This window comes from Scatophagus argus, chromosome 9, assembly GCF_020382885.2.
Source record: "Scatophagus argus isolate fScaArg1 chromosome 9, fScaArg1.pri, whole genome shotgun sequence".
Classification (NCBI taxonomy): Eukaryota; Metazoa; Chordata; class Actinopteri; family Scatophagidae; genus Scatophagus; species Scatophagus argus.
This window is the reverse complement of record NC_058501.1, coordinates 14,332,891-14,351,939: the sequence shown is the minus strand read 5'-3', so window position 1 is coordinate 14,351,939 and position 19,049 is coordinate 14,332,891. Positions and strand designations below refer to the sequence as shown.

The 19,049-nt window shown below is 39.4% G+C and overlaps 1 protein-coding gene across 5 annotated transcripts; it reads left to right on the top strand.

Moving 5' to 3' along the window:
• The first annotated feature begins 1,970 nt into the window (after positions 1-1,970).
• On the top strand, positions 1,971-18,949 carry LOC124064976 (DENN domain-containing protein 3-like). Of its 5 annotated transcripts, XM_046399935.1 has the most exons (29): positions 1,985-2,253; positions 5,725-5,887; positions 6,342-6,531; positions 6,709-6,798; positions 7,235-7,350; positions 7,560-7,675; positions 8,040-8,151; positions 8,390-8,509; positions 8,616-8,714; positions 8,831-8,950; positions 9,406-9,521; positions 9,711-9,866; positions 9,959-10,055; positions 10,211-10,314; positions 10,730-10,917; positions 11,072-11,231; positions 11,443-11,638; positions 12,402-12,570; positions 14,141-14,400; positions 14,505-14,675; positions 15,124-15,253; positions 15,388-15,495; positions 16,165-16,304; positions 16,858-17,018; positions 17,164-17,300; positions 17,439-17,557; positions 17,947-18,084; positions 18,214-18,456; positions 18,541-18,949. In XM_046399935.1, exons 2-28 carry the CDS (start codon positions 5,804-5,806, stop codon positions 18,430-18,432), a joined length of 3,816 nt encoding a protein of 1,271 aa, XP_046255891.1. In that variant the 5' UTR covers positions 1,985-2,253; positions 5,725-5,803; the 3' UTR covers positions 18,433-18,456; positions 18,541-18,949. The 5 variants fall into 5 exon arrangements, 4 of the variants coding, with proteins under 4 accessions (XP_046255891.1, XP_046255890.1, XP_046255888.1 ...); XM_046399934.1 differs by having other exon boundaries at positions 1,986-2,253; positions 5,742-5,887; positions 18,214-18,949; XM_046399932.1 differs by having other exon boundaries at positions 1,986-2,253; positions 5,728-5,887; positions 18,214-18,949.
• The last annotated feature ends 100 nt before the right edge of the window (positions 18,950-19,049 follow it).

The following is a 19,049-nucleotide window of genomic DNA, read 5'->3' as shown; positions in this document are numbered from 1 at the left end:
AGTCAGACAAAAATGAAAAGAAATTCTCTGTCACTGGTAAAGGGATTTCAGTATTCAATGCCAGTTTATGCTCACTCACATTATTTTAGTGTGCCATTCTGATCATTTAACTGCAATGAAACTCAAACAAGTCAGAAGATGAATAGCTCCCATACTGCCAAATTTCAGTTTACATCCAAATAAGAAGCATGAGAGGAAGGAGAGGGTCTGTGGAGAGTGGTATGAAAAATAATGTTAGCATATTCCCTACCATACTTTAACATGATGGCAGTGTCACAAACTAGTGCAGTGCACACAGTGTTATAAGCCACCAGATTGTGTACAGTTTTAATAGAGCAGCCTAATCTCTCTACTGAAGCCCCATCTTCAGTAGAACCTTCTCACTCTTGAATATGGGGTCATTAGGTTTGTTCTGAAACTGTTCTAAAACCCTGTAATGTTGCGTATTGAATGGTAAAGTGGACCATTTCTATGCAAGGTCAAGGTCTAATCTATGGTACGCAGACTTGAAATATCCTTCATTGGGGTCCTAGTGAACTTTAAAGAAGCACAGGACCTTCTCAGTTTGCTATCCTCCTTGAAGGATTGTTCAGCTCAGAGGAAACATTTTCACAAGTGAAAACATTGCACAGATCTTTTGTTTCATAGCATAAAAGGTTATGACTTGACTGAGGGTAAGAAGTCTATTGTCACTGTACCCTTGAGAGACTTTTTGATTCTGTTTGTGGGTATTTGGGCAGTATTTTTTTGGCCCTTGTGTGACAGCAGGCTGTCTCTGGCATTGCTTTTTGCCTGTCATGAGAGAAAAGGGTCTTCTAGGTTTAAGTACTGTCAGTGTTGACTTGAGGCCTAAGGATTTTCACTGCCTGGTTTTCAAGCACTACAAAGGGAACATCATTCTATCAATTCTTGCATCAGATATTAAAGGTTGAGAGAATGAAGACAAATGTGTAATTAATCACAAATTTCCCTGTATAAAATGTGTGTGACACTGACTGTGTGCAATTATATTTTTTGAGAACACAAAGGCCTATTTTTTTTTATAAGCACCTTTTGACAAGAGGTTAGGTTACACAATTTTTTAGCTAATTTTGTTAATATTATGTTTTCAAAAAGTATGAGGCACTTTTGCATTATGGTAAGTCCAGTAAATCACAATAGCAGCAATATTCCTTTGAGGAATATGTAGACATGTTAAAACTTTGTTTTTCACATTTTTTAGGACCAGAAAGAGACCGGTAGTTGAACCAAAGCCTCCTCTTTTCTCTACAACTTGTATTTCTCTTACATTAATATAGTCATTCTAGTTGGGTTCAACAAGTAATTTAACTTGAACTGGTCTAAATGTTTCAGAGATGTTTTTACTTCACCATTTCTGGTTGAAATGCTCCATTTTTGTGCCAAGTTACTATTCTGAAGCTGAATAAGGATAAAAGTTCTTTGAACAGGACCCTGACTTACTGAAATTATTTTGATTTTATATAAATGTTATGGCTTTTAATATTATATCTTGATGTGTTTTTTTAAGTGACTTTTGGTTCTTTTTGCTGCTGTATCAATAGACATTTGTACTATGAAAACAAGGTATTTTTGTACCAATTATTTACAAATAAGGTAATGAATACACAATCACTCCTCTGTGTTTTTGTCTTAATTGAGCACCCCTCACATGCATTTAGTCGTGTAGAGTTCATTAACTCTTCTACTTCCATTCTTATATGAATTGTTGTGATTTTGGAATTGTAAAAGTAAAAATGCTGTCTTCCTGAATGTATCTAACACTTTATTAGTCAACCACCACCACCACCTTCAGGCCAGTGTGAGTTATCACAACAGGATCAAGCTAATTGTGAAGACACAATCCTTTACTAATTATTTACACAATTTTGATTTTAAAGTTAGTATCTGCTCATGCAGGCGTCTCATTAAGCCGGAAATGCAACCAGAGAGTTAAAATTTAGGTCAATTATGTTACACTGACTCCAAGGATAGCGTCTAATTTCAGCACAAGATACATTTATTAGAGATTGTCCTGGAGTCTATAATGTCTTTTATAAAAGCCACTGTATGATACTGCATTGGGATTCCTCAAGTCATCAATGCGCATGACAGACAGTAAACATGGCAACCGCGATGGCCGCGTGCCAAGCAGCAAACTCACTGAGCACTTGGATTGACTTCAGCTCCAGTTCGGTCGTCTGTCATGAACGTGAAGGTGGATGAATGAGTAGCAGCGCGCTCGTCTGTGAGCAGGTTGGTGACCCTTGAAACAGAAGTGGGTTGTTTGTTGGCTTTTAAATGTTTTTGGTCTCATATTCACAGTATCATTGACATGAATCTTTTCACTTTTACAGCGTGATAGAACAGTTTTAGCTAGCGGTTAATTATCATACCTGATGTTGCTAAATGCTAAATTCTTTGCTAAGCTTTTATCCTGCTCAGACTTAATGTGTGTAAGCATGTGTAGCAATATTGTAACATTAATACATTGCAACATTGGGTCCTAGGGTGTAAATTAGCTTAAAGTACACATGCATATGCACAATGATATTCTTACTTTGTTGTTTAATGCAAGTGGCCTGGATTTGCATGGGAGCAAATCAAAGGAGCAACGAAAAGTTGGGGTCGTCATACTTTGTCAGTTGCTCTGCACTCCATTTCATGGTCGTAATTAAATCCTGCTGCTTGTTTTCATCTAAGTGATTCAGAATGTCAGGAGTTTTTCTTTACCACATATGTTTGTGTGAAGTCGTAGCAGGCCCTCCTCCACAGCTCTGTTCCTTCACACAAATTCCTGTCTTTTATGGGAACACTTGATTCACATTCAACAGAATTTCAATTCCTTTGCAAGCTTGTCTCTTGTCTGGAAGACAGAAATATAAGACAGTTGACTGTGAAGTTCATATCACTACCCGTGCTGTGGCATTATGAGATGTGAAACTATTTCAAAAGGGCTGTGTTGTTATGGTTGGAATTTGCCCTGTTTTTCACAGATCATATGATTGTACTGTATATTATGGCAATCATGTTAGATTATGGCACAATAATGAACACAGATCATGTGATCACAGGTCATGTGACATGCTCTTTAAAAATATATCAGTTCAGTTATTCTAGACATTATTGCTGCTGAGGATTGCTGCACTGTTTCAGTAGTTACTGTTATGGTAAAATGTTTTTTCTAAGGAATCTTTTAAGCCTGGCTGCAGTCAGAAATGGGTTTCTTTTCTTGCTCCTACAGTTGAACATTTGATTTTCACCGGGTAGAATGATGTCCAGAGTCTGGCTCAGTAAGGCTATTTACACATTCGTTTCTGAAAGCATAAACTTTCACAGAAAATCTGATTTCAAGATGCCTTTGAGCATAATTTGATCACATGATCGCAAATATTTTGGGAGCCAGTAATGGTCAAATATTCAGCATACAAAAGCATGAAGTGGAAACTTGAAGCCCGCAGGGACATACACTGAAAACGAACTTTACAATCAAGTAGGAGACCTCTTGTGTACAGCACTTAAACTTGTGAAATGAAAAGTAATTTCTTATTTATAGAGTCAAGAATTTTAAATGAGGGAAAGGGATTTTAATGTGGTTATTGTACTTTATGTTTGAAAACACTGTGTCGACAAATGGATGCCGTAGTACATGTGAAGAGAGAGTCTTTAAAAGTCAGTCAAAAAGGTACTTCATTTGAAGGAAAATTTTATGATGACGTCGCTACAAGTCTGCATCTGCAGCAGTTTTAAGGTGGACTCATTATGGCTGAATTATAAGTCTTTTGCTCTGCATTTTTGTGTATATGTCCATCTTATTCTGCACATATGAGTCCAATTTTCTGGGAAAATGTGATTTAAAATCATTTGCTCCTCATTATGGTGACTCAGAAGTACATAAAAGAGCAGCAGACTATAAAAGGGAAAAGAACGGCAAAGACTGGATTTAGAATGTTAGAATGTTTAGAATGTTTGTGTTCTTTGTTTCTGTGTGCGGATATGCATTGAAAACACTAATTAAATGATGAGTGACATCATGTTTCCTGCTTCACATATCTTAGATCAGTTTAACTAATCCAATTATTTTCCCAAGTCATCATATGGATTCCTCAGAACACTGCATGGGTGCCCCTGGTGCCACAAACTAAAAATGACAATCTGATTATCTGCTGACAACAGTAATTTGTTCCACATACTATTTCATACATCAGTACTCATTACCACAGTATATTAGATGGATAAATGTAGACATTGTATCACAGTAAAAGTCATGAAGTATGTTCAGATGCACTATGCAGGCTGCCCACTCTGATCTTTCTTAGCAACTGATTCAGGATTTGCTTCACATCATTATTTTTGTTTGCCCGTATTGCCGTTTTTGACCATCATGCAGTATGTTAAACTTACCATAAAGGGATAGTCCTGCTCTCACAACATGTTGTCATTATGTGCTTGTTTCATGAACTTAAAAGTCTTAGGATTGAAAATAGAATATCTTCAAAGTTTTTGTTGGCTAATGAATTTTAATCAAAACATTGTAGTGAAACATTTTTACCATCCAAAAAATGTCTATTTCTTCAGACAGTTTTAGTTGTCTTCACTTCATACAGGAGAGATTTATGTGCATTGGGGCTACCTAAACAACAGAGGAATGTTGTCTATGAAATTGTTGCAGGCCGTGCTTTTCTAACATAGATGCTGCTTGTGCCTATGTTTTCACAAGACTTCTGAGAAAGCAGCAGCAGCTTTAGCTGCTCAGTAATACCAGCAGTTGTGATGTAACATGCTAGCATCTTGTAGCCTGATTTCAAACATACATGATTCATTGTCTGCCTTGGGTCACATAAGAGAACCACTACAGATTCACACAGGTAGTGTCATTTCAGGGCTAATTATTCAGCAAAGGAAAGAGCTAAATATTTCGTGGCGATGTTGATGCCTCATCACCAAACCAATAAGACCACTAGCAACAGTTTTTTTTCTATTTCTGTATTAAACAGGGCGGCACGGTGGTGCAGTGGTTAGCACTGTCGCCTCATAGCAAGAGGGTTCCAGGTTCGAATCCCGGTCTGGGCCCTTCTATGTGGAGTTTGCATGTTCTCCCTGTGCCTGCGTGGGTTTTCTCCGGGTACTCCGGCTTCCTCCCACAACACCAAAAACATGCACATTAGGTTAATTGGCTACTCTAAATTGCCCCTAGGTGTGAGTGTGAGAGTGTGTGGTTGTTTGTCTTTGTGTGTTGGCCCTGCGATTGACTGCCGACCAGTCCAGGGTGTACCCCGCCTCTCGCCCGTAGTCAGCTGGGATAGGCTCCAGCTCCCCCGTGACCCTGACGGATAAGCGGTATAGAAGATGGATGGATGTATTAAACAAAGAGAATGATTGATGACTTCAACCCTTGAGTGTAAAAAGTAGTGCATTGTAGAATCATGCAGTTTGTCCTGAATTTCACAGTGTTGTGCAACTTCTTTAAGACCCAATGTAAAAAAATATGACACCCTGCATCTTGGAATGAGGTTGTTGTGTAAAAAATGTTGGACTGTCTTCAGAACTTGTTGTTGATGAGTTGTGGTGATAATGAGCAGAACCAACCAATCTGTCATGCTGTGCCTTTTTAAATAGCTGATTGATGCTGTTATCATGCAGAAAGTTGGAGATGAGAGGAATGAATCAAGTGTTGTTCACATCTCTTGTTGTATGCATGGCCTCTGTTTCTTCTCTTACTTTCAGCAGTTGTTATCCAACAGTTCAGTGTTTGCTCTCGGACCAGTTCTGTTGATCCAACTGGGTCCCTGGGCTGGCGTCAGTGATGTCGGACCATTTGCCTCCTGTTCTTCTGGAAGCCTGTGTGGTGGTAGGAGCATCTGATGACAAACTCAGGGAGGTTTACAAGGTATTTAGCTAAAAATGCATCCTAACACACCTACAAGAAAGGCATATGGCTGCAGCATTTCCAGTTTTATTCCAACCAGGCAATATTGAACCTCTCTCTTCCATGTTTTCTGTCTGTATCTCATCTGTCAGTATGTAATAAAGACAAAATAGACAAAAATTGTTAAAAAAAGAAAAGCCAAATATTGTCAGCAGATTCCCATGTTCCAAGTATCTTGGAATATTATTTTAAACTCATCAAGAATCTTTGTCATTAAATAAGTGTGCAATAGGAAAGGGAAAAGGAAACAGTCACTACTGGTTGAGACAACAGAATATTGCCTAAATAATGCCATGGTGCTAAAATGCAATGCTGCTCTTTTCAAGGGTTGATGACTTCTGAGTTTCGGTAACTTAATGTAGATTAAATAAGAACAGAACTCCAACCAATTCATCCCTTCCTGTGTCCCTCTCAGACCATCAACAATAATGGAACTCCAGAGCATCTCCTGTTGGAGCCGGAAGTATTGTGTGTCTTGGCGCCTCCCTTCGTTAGCAGACCCCAAGCTGAGAGCAAAGCAGGGAAGTCACATGGGAAGAGGCGACACTCCTTTCTGAGGAGAAAAAGGGGACAACCTCCTTCAGCTGCAGCAACTCCCAGCCAAGGTCTGGTACCTGCTTGTCTGGTCTGGTACTTTTATCCACACGTCACTTCTGTGGAGCTACAAACATGTTGTTTTGCTCAAGGTTTCTCATTTGTCTCTGTCCTAATTTTACCCATGTCATCACTGATGAGTTCTGTAATTAGGTTTTATACTATTCTAGCCCGTCATATTTTTGCAGGTGGAGAAGCAGAAGGAAGCGGAGAAAGTCAGGGTATTATTGTTCCTAAAGACATCGACCTCATGGCTTTACCTCAACTCTGCTTCCCAGGTATTCTGTCTTCTGGCAACGACAACAGCGTGCTAAGCTTGTTGTTCTTCTTCTTCCTCTGAGTGTTCAATGGTGGAACTGAAACCGCCTTTAAAGATGCATCCCAGTAACCGCTGTATTGGTGCTGTAATGTTCAAAATTTTTTGGTTCTAATTCGTGTCTATAACTGATATAAATATATCAGGCTAATAATGTATTGGTCTGATATATATCATGTATCCCTAAAGATAATTTCACTAAAATTTTCTACATGTGTATCCATGAAATAATCATCATATGTCGGTTAAGAAAATAGGTTCAAAAATGGAGTTATTCAGTTAGATGTGTATTGTACATCTATACAAAAAAATAATACAAAAAATATTGGTAATTGAAGTGTTGAATATCAGGCCTTCATGTACTTAACATGATTTGATGTTTTTTCTTCTTCTGCCAGGTGGACTACAATTAAGCAAAGAACAGAAAGATGAACAGTTTCACTTCCTGGTCTTCACAGATGTTTTTGGCAACAAGTCCCATGGAGTAGTAATGCAGTGTTACCGTCCAATACTGGTACACAGCACTACACGTGATGCTTCTCACACAACAGTGAACCAAAATTTTTATTACTGAGACCAGATTACTAGTGCAGAAGAAAGTCAGACATGGTGAACATAGCCGTTTTCTAACCAATTAGCATGTGTTGCTAAGTAGCACGCCCACACTGAAAAGGTGCATAAAATTTACCTCAGCGGTCCACACTTTCTGCTGTGTTTTTATAGGAAGGGACATCTTTCTTCCAGAATGGAGCTGGATTTACTAGACTTTTCTCTGCCTACAGTTTCTGTGTCATATCCAAATATCCTTACTTCACTGCACTCAAGGACTGTCTGTCATGGTGAGTAGCGCTGTAAAAAAACCAAACAACTTAGCTAATTTAGGTTTTGCTTTGCTATATAAAGAAAATCAGGGTTTTTTTTTGCTTAGTTTAGCCATATTTGATCTGTTTATGAGCGCTAAAATGTACTTATCAGAAGGCTAACTGGTGTCATTTCATTTGCAATTTATTTAATCTTCATTGAAGAAGTTGCTTAAAAAATTTGTCTGGTAACATAATGAAAATGATGGTTATCACAAGTTTTGCTGGCATTGTTGCACAATTGTTTGCACCAATAAATGTATTAAGGGAAAATTTCTCTATGTGTCTTTTTCATCTGTCTGTTAACTGTAAATCTCTCTGTCTCTGTATGTTTCTTTGTTAGTCTGTCAGCCCAGCTAAGAACTTGCCGTTTATCCAACATGGAGGAGAGAGTGAAGGAGTTTGCAGCTAAATTGGCACTGGTTCCTGTTCCTCCTCCTGGACAGCTACATTTGGTGTGTGTGTTTGTGTAGTTGAGTGATGTAAAGACTGCACTTGTTCAGGATCATTAATCATTGATCATGATAATGAATAACATTCATAATATCATGAGCCGGGAGATATCATAGAGCTCATATGGCTGATATAACTAGAAAGCGGTTGCATACCCGTGTATGTGGGTACATTTCTTCTTTTGACTGCCATGACAGAAGATAGAAGAACACAAACTATAATGCTGTGTGTCTTTTGCAGATGTTTGCCTTGCATCCTCTGACCATTGTATTACCATCCAGAGAAGACAAAGACTGCCCACCTATAGATTTCGACCTCCATCTGCCTTTTTTCTGCTTCAGGCCACAGCAACTACTGCAGGTATTAGGCACACCTGTTTCGTACTTTAGTGAAAAAGGAAATGCCTCACAGCAATGCTCATGTCTGTTTCTCTGTTTGTCCTTTTCTCTGTCCTGTGTCTCTGCAGGTGCTGTCTTGTCTCCTGCAGGAACAGCAGGTGGTCTTATTTTCTGCTGACTGGGCCAAACTCACACTGGTAGCAGAGAGCTTCTTGCTTTTTCTGCAGGTCAGCTGAAAACATCTGCAAGTGTTAAATCCTCTATAATCCTTCATCACTCCATAAACCTGTTCATCTTTTGATCTATTAATTTCCCCATCTTCACTCTCTGATTTTTCTTTCAGCCTCTGTCTTGGCAGCAGCCATATGTTCCTGTGCTGGCCAGAGGCATGCTGGACTTCCTCATGGTTCCTACAGCCTTTCTCATGGGTTGCCATCTCAGCCATTTTGAAGAGGTTGCAGCTGTGAGTGCATGACCTGCTAAATTAGTAAAAGCTTCCAGTACACAGCATTTTTTTGTCATCAAAGTTTATAGAGAAATGGACAAGAAGAAAATAAAGGGACTGAATGTTGTGTGGTGAATGCACTTTAAAGCTGTTAATGGAAAATACTGAATATCCATAGTATTCATGTGTGGTTCAGAAGTTATGATGAAAAAAGTGAGCGAATGTGACAGTACAGAGCCCTTAGATGAATGGGACTGCCATTATTTCTGTCTTTAACCACAAAACAGTGACTTATTTACTGCATAAATCAAGGTTATCTATAGTAGAGTTAAATGCAGTGTTAGTCGTTCCCCATCTAGAAATAAATATTGTCATCTGTTTAATTTATTTGTTTACTTAAGAAACCTATGAATTCATACAAAAACAGAGTAAGAATGTATTTTATCTTGATGTTCCATGTGACCTTCTTCCAGGAAACAGATGATTTGAACCTAATCAACATTGACGATGGAAGTGTTTCCATTTCTTGCTGTGAGACTGTCGACCTACCAGAGATTCCCCCTGCTGCTGCAGACTGCTTCACACGGAGGTACTCACTGTAATGCCAAGAAAATACAGGTGCTGCTAATTTCTAGTAACGTGATGAAAAAATACTAACACACCAAAAAAGCGTATGAATTCTTACTCCTACTTACTGATCCAGTAACTTTTTCTCGAACTTGACGAGAGATATTAACATGCTTCTATTTGTTTAAACTGCATGAGTTTGATTTTGCAGGTGTCTGTCCCTGAAGTTACATTTTGACCTGCATCAGTGCCACCGTGCGAGCTGCACAGCCATCAGTGAGCAGCGGGCACAGAGAAGAGCATGGCAACACAACCTCAACCATGAAATTCAGGGGATCACACTGGAGCTGATGGTCAACATATTCAGGTTTTATGTGTGTTCTATAAGTACTGAGATCTATGCAATTGTTCTCCTAAAATACATATATTAATTGCATAATATACACATGTGTATAACAGGGATGTTGGCTGTCATCTGAACTATGAACATCGGGTGTTTAATAGTGAAGAGTTCTTGAAAACCAGAGAACCAGCTGAACACCTTTTTTACAAGAAGGTAAATAACTTAATGTAATAGGTAATAACTGACCAAAAACGTGGTACAACAAGTGATATTTGTCTATTATTTATATCTTGAACAGAGACAAATTAGCAGACGTGAGATGCTGTGCCAGGTGCTCATATTCAGATTAATGTGAATGTATCTTACAGGTGTTGGAAACACACATTTTCCATTCATTCCTCAAGGACCGACTCAACAGGAAAATGGACAACTTTGCTCGAATGGAACTTGGGACTCGCACTGAGACGCAGAAGTGTGTACTTAAACCTATTTTTTTTTTAATCTTCAAATAAAATGATAATATTCATGAAGTTCCCCACTTCATCTGTGTGTCCTGTATGTATACCTCTCAGTTTCAACAAAACCTGAACCTTATAATCTTCATAACGGTAAGCTTTACTGCAGGACTGTTATATTAGACTGCACTAGTTTTAGCTATATGAGTCATTTAAACTGTAAAGTAAGTCTATACTGAAAATACAGGAAGGTGTCGCTGTTCAGAAGAAGTCAGGAACATGTGTGAACGCAAGTGAATATCTGATCACACTGCAGGTACACCCACTAAGTGAGTTTGCTGGGCCAGTCAAACAGTTTAGATGTTTATGCTAAACACCTGACAACATTTGAGAGTATCTGCACTGCACTTTTTTCTTTCTTGTGTTGTCTAGGATGAAGGCTATGGTTGAAGTCCCACGCAGACTCACCATGCAGGAGATTCAAGCCCGGAGAAAGAGCTCTGTTACAGAGAACAAGCTGAGTAAGAGACTCGGGATGAGCCTCCCAAACCTTGAAGATGAGCAAACCATCAGCTTTCAGAAAAACATGCTGTTGACCAGGATCACCATGTCTGAACCAGGTGAGATTGGAGATTCATTTAAGCAAAGCAGAGGCCCACATGGTCAAGACATAGACAGAACAGCTGATAAAGATTAGACCTTTTTCTCCCATTCTTACTGTCACCTCCTCCAAAATTTTTCTTTTCCTGTGTTCTCTGTCTGTTTCTTTAATAGTGCTGAGAACGACACCTAAGATGGTAAAGGTGTTTAAGCTCCCAGAATTCCCAGCATCTCTGTCCATCCACTCTGTCCAAAATTATTACAGTGAGCTGATCCAGCATCTTAGCAAGGCCATCTTCTCTGTCCAAAATGAGAATCCTGCTCTGCTGGCCAGGTATTCTGCTGTCATTATTCCTAAGGCTCCGCTTCTCATCCATTCTGTCACCATCACCATCTTTTCTTTCGTCATCTTCATTTCACTTTGGAAAATCAAAAGTTTTTCCCTTTTAACACCATTAATTTAGTTAATTCTCTTCATGTTCAGTTGTTTGTTGTTGACTTATTGAATACTTAAGGATTGAGCAGAATGGTTTCCCTGTCTTCAGATTCTACTTCTTGCGGGGTTTAATCAACACATTGTGTTCACGGCGGCTGGATGCTCTGGGTGATTTCCAGAACCTCTACAAGACAGACACCGCCATCTTCCCCACACAGCTGGTCACATGGCTGGTGGACTCACTGCACCAGGACGAGAGACAGCAAGCTGACAGACGATCTGAACTCAAGAGACTCATCCTCAAGGTTAGTAAGTTTTACATAATCTTAATTGCTGTCCCATAAAAGTGGTGGTTTGAGAGCAAATTCACTTTTGATAGGAAGCGTGTTTGGTGATGTGGTAAGTCTAATACAGTAGACGTGATCTTGTCTTGTCACCAGGCCATAGTTTGGCCAGAGACATTATGTTTTCATGTGGTCTGTTCTCTCATACAGCTGTCCATCCATCTGTCCCATTATTTTGACTTTGACTTGATTTTGCGATATCTTGAAATCATTTCAAATTTGGCAAAGATCAAGGACCCTTGGATGTTGACCCAAGAATTCATAGGCCAATTATGACAACATTTCACACAAATCTGTAATAATATAAAAATGAATTAAGACAAAAAATAAGGATGAATATAAAAATAAAAATATAATAAAAAATATAAAATAAGGAATTGATGACATTTATGTCAGTTTGTAACTTCTTTGTAGCTGTCAGAATCAGCCCAAGCATGTGAAGACATATAAGAAATTTGACTCTATTTTTTCGTTTCTCTGTGAACTCTCTCAATAATAGACATACAGCTGTAGTCAACAAGCGAATGTGTTTTGTCTCATATTGAGCTTCAGGTGATTGTCGTTGCACTCATCTGTAAAAATAGTCTCCAAGTGAGGATGGTATGTTTCTCAATGGAAATTACTCACTGGAATCATACATGTCAAGATGGTGACAATTTAAAAACTGCACTGGTTGGTGGAAGCCTACAACCTTACGATGGTAATTCTAGTTTCCATCTATTAGGTGAAGGCAGAGAACAAAAAGCCTCTGATGGAGCCTGATGACCATGTCAAGAAGTTTGAGCTTCCCCGAAAGCATCTTCATCAGGAAGAGTTTGTGCGTTGCGTCCAGGAGTGTGGGATTGTTAAAGATGTAGCAACCATACATCGTTTATTTGATGCTCTCACTGATGGTAAGTGAGGACTGGAAGTTGCTGTGTGTAGTTCAGAGCTCACTTCTGATAATCTGATATTTTCACAAATTGAGATGACATGAAATTTAGAGTGCTGAAACCCAGACTTTCTGTAGTGTTGATTAGATGTGATCTGGGGTGACATAATGGACATGTTATTTATTTTCTCTACTAGCATTACATGAAAGAATTTTGAATCGATTTCATCACTTGTTGCAGCCATCAGATAATCTGTTACACTCCTTCAATGTTCTGCATTAAGTACTGACTGTACAGCATGTTCTGTTTTGCTCACATACAGAAATCTTAAAATTAACCCTGCCATTTATAAATGTAGAACCGGTGTTCAAATGAAGTGAAGGAATGAAGTATGTTATATTTTTACTTACTGAACAGACAAAGGGTATAAAATCTTATATCTTTTAATGTTTTGTTGGAAATCACTGTTGGAGAAATTAAGCATCTCTTTAGATGAATAAACTCTCAAACTGACCCTGTGGTAGACTAAGTGTGAGAACCGGTTCATGCGGCTGAGTTGTCAAGTCAAGTTTACCTCCAGGGGAATCAGTAATTTGTTTGGGAATGGCTTTCTAATTTATTTATATCTTAGGTGGTAGGATCGATTAGTTCATTAAAGATGCATTAATCATTTATTTTATCCTAAAAGGGGATGAAATGTCTATGTGTGTCATGAGAGGTGTAGCTCACAGCCAGGAAGCGATGGAATTATGAGCTTTATGAGCAGTCTTTCGGCCAATTGTTGGTTTGGCAATGCACAGTTTTAATGTGTTGGGACTAAAAACAGAGCTGGAAGCAGAGTGATGCTGACCGCAGACATGACTGCGTATGATTGCTAAGGTGGATCTGTTTCTAAAGGATGTGTAAAAAAAAAAGTAACTTTTGACTCAACAGTTGCACTGATCATTGAAGGAGAAAAATTAGAAACTTTGTGATTTTGATATATTGATAAATTGTTTGCATGTTGAGCTATAAGACACTTTATTGATCTTCGGACGGAAATGAAGAACTTAAGTTTTCTAGTTAGTAAGTACAAGTTGAAAGTCGATGGAAAATGGACATGCTGTGAAGTCAGTGGAACAGAACATGCGACAACAAAGTCATGTGACAAGGTTTATGAAAAGAATTCAGACTTGAAGTTGTAAGCTCATGGTGCTCATTGCGTTACTTCACAAAAAGTCTTTGAACGCACTCTAATTGTTTTTTTTTCTTTTCCTCAATGTGGTATTCCCCATATTTGTTTTGATTTTCAACAGACGTGAAAGGGAATTATGCATGGCCAGATGAAAGAGACAAACAGAATCATAAGAGGACTGAAAAACAAATGGAATGGTTTGTCATTGTTGTGTCAGATGGGTATTTACTAACATGTGAAAAACTGTGTGTACTGTTCTGAGATCCCTGAGGTTGAATGTAGAACTAATTAATTTGCATTTTTTTTCAGCCTGTATTTGCAAGTGTTTATTTCCCCTCAATGTGTCTTTGTCTCTCATGTTTATCTCTCTCTCTCTCTCTCTCTCACTCTCTCACTCTCTCACTCTCTCTGTCCCAGGTGAGAAAAAGCAGGTGGATCCTGAACTCTTCAGAGTCTTCTACACTTTCTGGAAAGAGATGGAGGCTGACGCACAAGACGTCAGCTTGCCTTCTGAAGTCATAGACTATCTTGACAATAACGAGTGTGTCTACAAGTTGTCATCGTGTGTCAAGACCTCTCGTGGGGTCGGTAAAATTGCTATGACTCAGAAACGGCTGCTCTTGCTTACCCAGGGACAACCAAGCTTCCTGGAAATCACGAAGTTCAGAGACATACAGGTCAAGTGTCCCAATCCGTTTTCACTGAACCGTGTTTTTTATGTATTGTTAATTTATAACCCCCGCCGTCTTATTTCAATAAAATAATTCTCATCTCTGAGCAGGAGGTGAAAATTGCTTTAGCTCCGTTTCTGCTTGTTCGAATTCCTTCCCTTCGGATCCAGACCTCCAGCAGGCCTGAGGTGTTTGAGGCCAACCTGAAAACCGAGACTGAACTCTGGAACCTTATGGTGAAAGAGATGTGGGCTGGACGCAAGATGGCTGACCAACATAAGGTACAACAATGAAAGAGATCCATAATTATTTTGTTTGGCCCAGCTTGGCGACATTTGCCCTCCAACAAAAAACGGATGTGATGTCATGGGTTTGAAAAAATATCAAGCATCGTAGTCATAAACTGTACAGTCTAGGAGAGTGATGCTGCAGTTTGTAGTGTAGAAATATAATGTCACACAGAACGAGACTGCACTGAGAGCTTACAGTGAAACAGGAAACACAGTCTAGAATGACTAAGTTAGTTACTGCCACTGCTCACAGTATGTATAGGCCTGACAAATGGTGCTTATAACCTAACACAACCACTATGGCAGTGATTGGGTTACCTTTCTGACTATGTAAGTCAGTTTTAATGAGTTTGTTATTTTTGCTTTGTCTCTTGTGTCAGTGATGGTTGTGCTATGCTAACATTTGTTAAATGTATGAGAAAATATATGGTCTCTTTAGGATCCTCAATACATGACTCAGGCTCTGATCAATGTCTTGTTGATGGATGCTGTCATGGCCTGCCTGAAGGCCCAAAGATCCATCATTGCTGCCTCAAAGCTGGCCTACTTTGACAAGATCACACATGAAGGTCTGGGGTCACTTTTGTGATGTTTTTTTTTCTTGTACATTTTTTCTTTGTCTTTTTTTTTTTAAATGTTTTTCCTTTTTTTTGCTTTTCATATTACATTCATTCATTTCTTCATTGTGTTTGTTTCTGGCCAGTGCCCATGATGGTGCCTAAAACTACCTCAGAGACTCTGAAACACAAGATCAATCCATCACTGGACCTGGCTGAACCTCAGACTGTACATGTCATGCTATACACACCAGGTACCACTCAATTTACAGTGTGTATATAATGGTATATCTGCATGTTGTCTTGGTATTGATATTAACTATACTGAGCGTTCACACAATGAAGGCTCGTCTGAGCAGAGCTGTTGTCATGTGCCTCAGAATTTCTACAAGTTTCATTCTCTTTGATTAATTTGCTGTACAGCTCTGTGTAATGTGCTGTTAAAGTAAGTACTGTTAAAGTAACAAGACACTCGCTGTCAAATGAGTTGTCCTCAGGTCAGACAGTTGTTTGCACTGTGACAGAGAGCAAAAACATCTGAAGGCTACAGATCTGGTCTGAAGAGATAACTGAGTGCAAATAACTAAATGCAGCAGATTAAAAAAGATTTTAAGAAGCGATAGAGGATAAGCAACATACCAAACTAGAGGCTGAGCTATCCTGTGAATATAGAGTGCGTGTTGATTTGTTATTTATTTTTACCCTGCCAGTAACTACATGAATTTATAAAGTTTTCATTAGGACAAAGGAAAAACATGAAATCTTGAAGTTTCATCCTTTGTTTATTTATTTTCATTTTCATGGTTGTGGCGTACGCCGCACACTGAACCACACTGCTGAGCATTGTGTTTTTTTCATTGTGCACAGTCAGCACTCACAATTCACTGCTCTCTCATCCTTTGTCTTTTTCTTACTTTCTTCAGGTCAGTTGACTTGCAGTGACCCAGAGGGTGAGATGAACCCTAAACTGTGGGTGGCTCTCAGTGCGGGCAAAGTGGTTGTGTTTGATGCATCCAGCTGGTCCATGCTGCAGGACTGCATCCAGGTCGGAGAGTCGCAGCTGGTGAGAGCAGAAACACTGTTGGTTCTGTTTGTAGGAGTAAGATCTATTGAAGAAAGAACTTCTCAAATTTTAGACATCAAAGTCTGTTTAAATGTTTTGGGGAGGACTACTGCATATGGGAAAAAAAATGGTTTAAAACCCTTTTCTGACTCTAGAGATAACTGTAAAAAATCTGCCTCAAGTGTCAAGACATTTGGCACTTAAGGCAAAAGTCTGAAGTTGTATTTATTTTAAGAACAACACCTTGAATTGCATGTACCAGTTGGTCTGAACCCGCCACTGGTGCTCTTAGGCAAGCAAATCTCAGAATGGACGACATCTGTTCTTGTTTTTTCACTACACCTTCAAAAAAATTCCCTTAAAAATCTAATCAAATAGTTATCGTCCAACTAAACAATATTTGTGTACAAAAGACCAAACAATCTAACAGTACAACAATGTTTGGGGTCTTCATTAGAAGTGTACCTGCAGGCAAAATGACCTGAGTCTGCTAGTCTGTTACCTTTTTCAAAGGGAAATGAAACTGAGATCCTGTGTCACATCTTTGATGTAGAACTGCATGCTGGGACTGATCCAGGATCAGGTGTGGATTGGCTCTCAGGACTCAGTAATCTACATCATCGACACTCACAGCATGTCCTGCAACAAACAGCTGACTGAACACAGACATGAAGTGACAGGACTCACAGTGGACACCAGACATGAACACAACAGGTAGACACATCATTATCTCCAGGTCAGGTTCAGGTTTGATCATATTTAACATTACGAGAGCACTCTTATGAGGATGAGTGTAAATGTGTGGATGGGTGTTTTGCAGTACTGTTTTTATTATACAGTCTGAGGTATCTTTCTCAAGTCAGCAGACATACTCCTGCAGCATTGACGGGACGATTCTGCAGTGGGACTCGGCCAGTCTCAAAGTGAAGCGACAGTTCCACCTCAGCTGTGACCGTCTCTCCTCAGTACAGATCCATGATGGCAAACTGTGGTGCTGTAAGTATGAATGAACCTAATCTTAAACTAAGTGAATTTCTCAATATCCCTGAACTCATCCAATAGCATCTATGCGTGAATTGACCCTGATAATGATTTGTTGAACATAAGTTTGTGTGTGTGTGTGCGCGTGAGCAGGTTGTGGTGACAGCATTGTGGAGCTAAAAAAGAATGGGACACCACAAAGAAGGATGGCACTTCCTGATGACCTACAGAGCATGCCCAGTAGCTTCAGCAGCTTCACTGTCATCCCAGAGGTGAATCTGAAATGCTCATTTGTCTGCCAGTTGAACAAGTGAGCAGCCTTTTTAATGGTTTAGCAAGCCAGTCATTCATTCTGCTGTTCAATCAGCAATTCAGGTCAGCCAATTAGGGAAACATAATTAACATAAACATAACAACATCTTCTCAAATATTTTATTTTTAATTATTCTATTATTTTTTTTAATATACCTTAAACTTCTATGGCATTCAGTGTGGACAGCAAAGTAAGAATTTTATTGTACAGGGAAACCCGTTTCCTTACTGTGCATATGACAAGAAAAGCTTTGAATCTGAATAATTACACATACTTTTCCCAGCATTTGGATATGCTGATACGTTATAGTGTTATAGTGTACTTGGTTTTTGCATGTGTTTGTTCCAGCGAGGTCAGTTGTGGACAGGCTGTGTAGACTCAGGGGAGCTGTGTCTGTGGCACACTAATAACCACCGACGTCCACCCAAAAGAATCTCCCTGCCTGGCACTTCAGGAGTCACCTGTATGATTCGAGTCAAGGACCAGGTGAGCTATGATACATGGGTGCTAACTTGTTTGTATACATGATGTGTGAGGAGCGATTTCAGGTTTTTTGGTAAGATGGACTTGTTGTTCATTGCAACACATTTCCTTGATGCCCTCTCCTCCCCTCAGATCTGGGTGGGCTGTCGTGGCTGGAGTGGGGTCAGAGGTCGGTGTGCCGATCAGTTGAGAAGTCAGGTTTTTGTGATGGACCCCGAGAGCCACAGTGTGGCAAAGGAGCTGCAGGCCCATTTGGACAGCATCCAGACACTCTGCTCTGCTGAGGATCGTTATGTCCTGAGTGGCTCTGCGTGGCGTGACGGTAGGATCGCCATCTGGAAAGTCGAATAGAGAACACAGACTGAGAAATCACAGGTGAGGAAAGAGAGGAGAAGAGAGAAAGGGCATTTGTTTGCCTTTTTGGTATTTGACTGTAACAAAAATAATCATTTTGTACAGGCTTGAGTAGAGTCAGGTTGGACACAGATGGACAAAATGGTGAAGAGTGGAAATGAGTAGAGGTGCACAGTGAAGTTCTTTTCTTTCACTTGGGGGGGGGGGGGCATCTTTTTCTATGTCAGTGTGTCTTGAGTTTTTGATTCATAAAATGTTAAAATCAGCCATTTAAAGATAGCATTTTGAGACTTATGGAAGAGATCCCTGTAAACAAAATATGTACTTCAATAAAGAGCAGCTCTTTTCCTTCTTGGTAACAAAACTTCCACACACAAGGTGTGAAATAGGTCAAGTATGTGCCTTCTGCATGTTCTTCGTGTGTTTTAAAAGTTTGATTTATCCTTGATGTAATGCCATCATTCACGTTTTGTTATCAAGGAATTGTAATTAAGTAAATTTCTGGTTATTATTATGTAGTGTTGTTTGTGTCAGTGTGCAGTCCAGCTTTTGTTTGCTTACTTTTTTGTCACCTCCAGATTTATGCAGCATCCTGTTGCTGTTGTAGAACATGA

Bases quoted from the DNA above. Each gene is read 5' to 3' on its own strand.
- LOC124064976 (XM_046399935.1), top strand. From the start codon at position 5,804: ATGTCGGACCATTTGCCTCCTGTTCTTCTGGAAGCCTGTGTGGTGGTA. The intron at 5,888-6,341 runs GTATTTAGCTAA...TGTCCCTCTCAG, and splicing joins AACTCAGGGAGGTTTACAAG to ACCATCAACAATAATGGAAC. The intron at 17,301-17,438 runs GTAAGTATGAAT...GCGCGTGAGCAG, and splicing joins TGATGGCAAACTGTGGTGCT to GTTGTGGTGACAGCATTGTG.